General features: G+C 38.5%; 1 protein-coding gene across 1 annotated transcript in view; it reads right to left on the reverse strand.

Moving 5' to 3' along the window:
• Positions 1–2,919, reverse strand: part of LOC109539475 (heterogeneous nuclear ribonucleoprotein L) — a gene marked incomplete in the record, with an annotated part of 79,411 nt that overhangs the window by 73,475 nt on the left and 3,017 nt on the right. Inside the window, 1 exon segment of the mRNA XM_048669496.1 lies at positions 1,822–1,929. Within this exon segment, the coding sequence (XP_048525453.1) occupies positions 1,822–1,929 (108 nt within the window).

The following is a 2,919-nucleotide window of genomic DNA, read 5'->3' on the forward strand; positions in this document are numbered from 1 at the left end:
TTCTAAATTAGAAACACGTGTGTGAAGGGGCCAAAAAGTCACTTATCGGTGAGCTTCAAATGCGGCAAGCACAAACTGCCTATTAAACGCCTGATTTCACTTTCAACCAACCAACCATGTGTGGTCGATTTTTTCACAGTTCCGAAAGTGAGTTAAAGTTGCAGCAATTAAACGCGTAAAAGTTTGCCTTTAATTAACCACCTTTGCTTCAAAACTCGAAATCACAAACTCCAACCCGCGAATTAAATCCGAACATTCAAATAAACCACTTGAACTTCACAGTTCAATTTCGATTTTTTCCAAGTCCAAAATTGGAATATTCGACTTTAAACCGCCAATTTTTTGTTCAAAATCCAAAAGTTTCAGTTAGAAATGCCGCAAGGCCTGAAAACTGAAAAAAGCGCGACTTTCAACTTAAAATTGTGAATTTACGCGAACAAGCGCATGCGAAAACAAGATCTCGAGTTTAGTGTTCTTTGAAAGACGCCTTTAGATTGAAGAAAACTTTCCCATTCCCTTTCTTGACTTAACGGTTATAAAATTATTTCATGTTCCGTGCTGTGGATGGTTAACTCGGGCCACCCTTCCGGCCAATGTTCTTCGGCTGGCCAATAACAGTTTACGGCACTTTTAACCCAAACTAACTGGGCGATTAATCATGGGATTGTTGCAAACTGCATTTCACCTGGTCGCGCTATTATTGAGCCAATAAGAACAAAAAATCACGCATTCTCCGTCCAGAAATAAACTGGCGAAAAAAAAGTGGGTAATTGGGCCACATCACATGTCAGTCACAATGAAAATCTGGACATGTTTATGGTTGGCTTCGCCTATCATCGATCATTGTTTTGCAGGAATTTTCAAATAATCGCTTTTCTATGTGCCACTCATCGGTGGCTGCATTTTCCACTAATTGGAGTGACATTGAGCTCACTATTGGCTGACGTCAACTTTTTGCGAGAAATAAGGTCTATACATACATAACTAAATCTGGTCATGGACGTCAGCAGGTGAAAACACCCTGTATATTCAGCAGTAACAATGCTGCAAAATAAATATTGCTCTAAACCTCAATGCAATTAATAACTCGTGAAGGCGTTTTTCTGACTAAATAGATCATAAAGGACATATTTATAGTGCCAGTCCCATTCTAATCCAATAATTTACTTTAAACCAAACACGTCTCCTGCTATCCAAATAGTCGTATATCAACGGCGGAATCGCTTAGTAAATACCTTGGCGTTCTCACTTAAATAAATCGGTAAATAAGTAAATAAAATTTAATCTCCAAGAGGTCTGTACTGATTATGATTGAAGTCGCTCCTATTGCCAGTCGAGTGGCCAATCAAACAGTTTGGTGGCATTTATTTCGGGCGATTGCCGTTGATTGTCGAACTGTAAATCATTCAATGGATCAAATTACAACAAGTCGCCGACCATCGCGTTAAACAACACAGTCTTATCAGTGTTATCAGCGACTTTGTATTGATTTATCCGAAAAAGTTGGATTGGGTAGCGACTGATTTTCGACCTGTGCTGATATCAATTGCTCGTTGCTGCGATAACGCGGATTTTTCCAGATAATTGACTTTTTAGAGCTTAGGGCAACAGAAGCATTCAAAAACTGAAAACGTGAGCTCACGAAAATGAAATTAAAAGCTAAATAACAGACTGAAGAAGACACAAAATGAAGAGTAAAAAAAGGGACGAACAAAGAGCGCAAGCACAAGTGTCCAAAAGCCACTCATCCAGATGAGAAATCGGCACGAACATTTTTTAACTGGACAAACAACAGTAGAAAGTAAAATCATGCAAACTTACCACTGTAATCGGATACATGGGATTGATAATGGTGAAGAGCAAGACATGATTAGGTTTGGTTTCATCTGGTCGTTTTCTTCGCGGTTCTTCTGTGGCAGCATTGAAGCCCTGAAAGCAAAACGGTGTGTGAAAAAACAGGCAAATTAAACGCATTTCTTTCGGGCAAATTCATATTTTCTTATTAAAATATTGACGGGCATTGTACTGATCTGGCGGAACAGGTAATTAAATCGAAAGCAGGCAGCCATAATGCTGAAAACCGGCTCTCGTTATTTAGCCCGCTGTGTAACTTGAGAAAGTACGGGCGATCGAATTGCCTTGAAATATGGAACGACAATCACCGCACAAAACCGTACGCCCATACGACTATAACAGTCTTTTTCGTTTACGACAAAATGGTAATAAGGCTGAGAGAAAAAACCTCCGCAAGTTTCTAATAGATGAACGGAAAACATCTTCGCAACTAATTAGCCCACACGGTGACTAGAAAAATCCAGTTTAAATAAGTTTTATACAAATGCAACTAACGAAAACAAAGAAAATAATCATACAATCCGTGTTGCCGCTTTCATTTCTACTATTTCTGATATTTTCAACTATGAAAAAACTACAAAACATCGCGAGAATCTGATCGGATTCTGGACGTTTCTCGCATAAAATCGAGCACACTCGATTCGAGACTGATGAAGATCGGCTTTAATTAACCGGAGAATTAAATTAGAGCCAGCAAGAGCTGGATTGAATGTTCCCGATGTGTTGGTTGCTTAAAGCAAATTATTATTATCTTTAATGAATGAATAAATCTTATCTAGTAATGAATTTGGGTCCTGTGGACAGTGACTTTGCGCGGGTCGATTCTTCGCAAAAATGAAAATTTTCTCTCAAAATGTCTTAAATTTTACATCATTTTCAGCTCACTGACGCGACAATGCATCGAATTCATTGGAAAACATGCTAACAGTTTCAGATCCAAAATAATAGACATTTTCGGCACATTTTAATGGTTTTTTGAGCGTTCACGATCTCTAACCGACGATTTCTTCCTTATTATTGACTCAAACACTTTATAAATGCACATTTGTGACCTTCTTACGTCGA

This window comes from Dendroctonus ponderosae, unplaced genomic scaffold (assembly GCF_020466585.1).
Source record: "Dendroctonus ponderosae isolate FM_Combo_2020 unplaced genomic scaffold, Dpon_F_20191213v2 Dpon_F_20191213_8, whole genome shotgun sequence".
Taxonomy (NCBI): domain Eukaryota; kingdom Metazoa; phylum Arthropoda; class Insecta; order Coleoptera; family Curculionidae; genus Dendroctonus; species Dendroctonus ponderosae.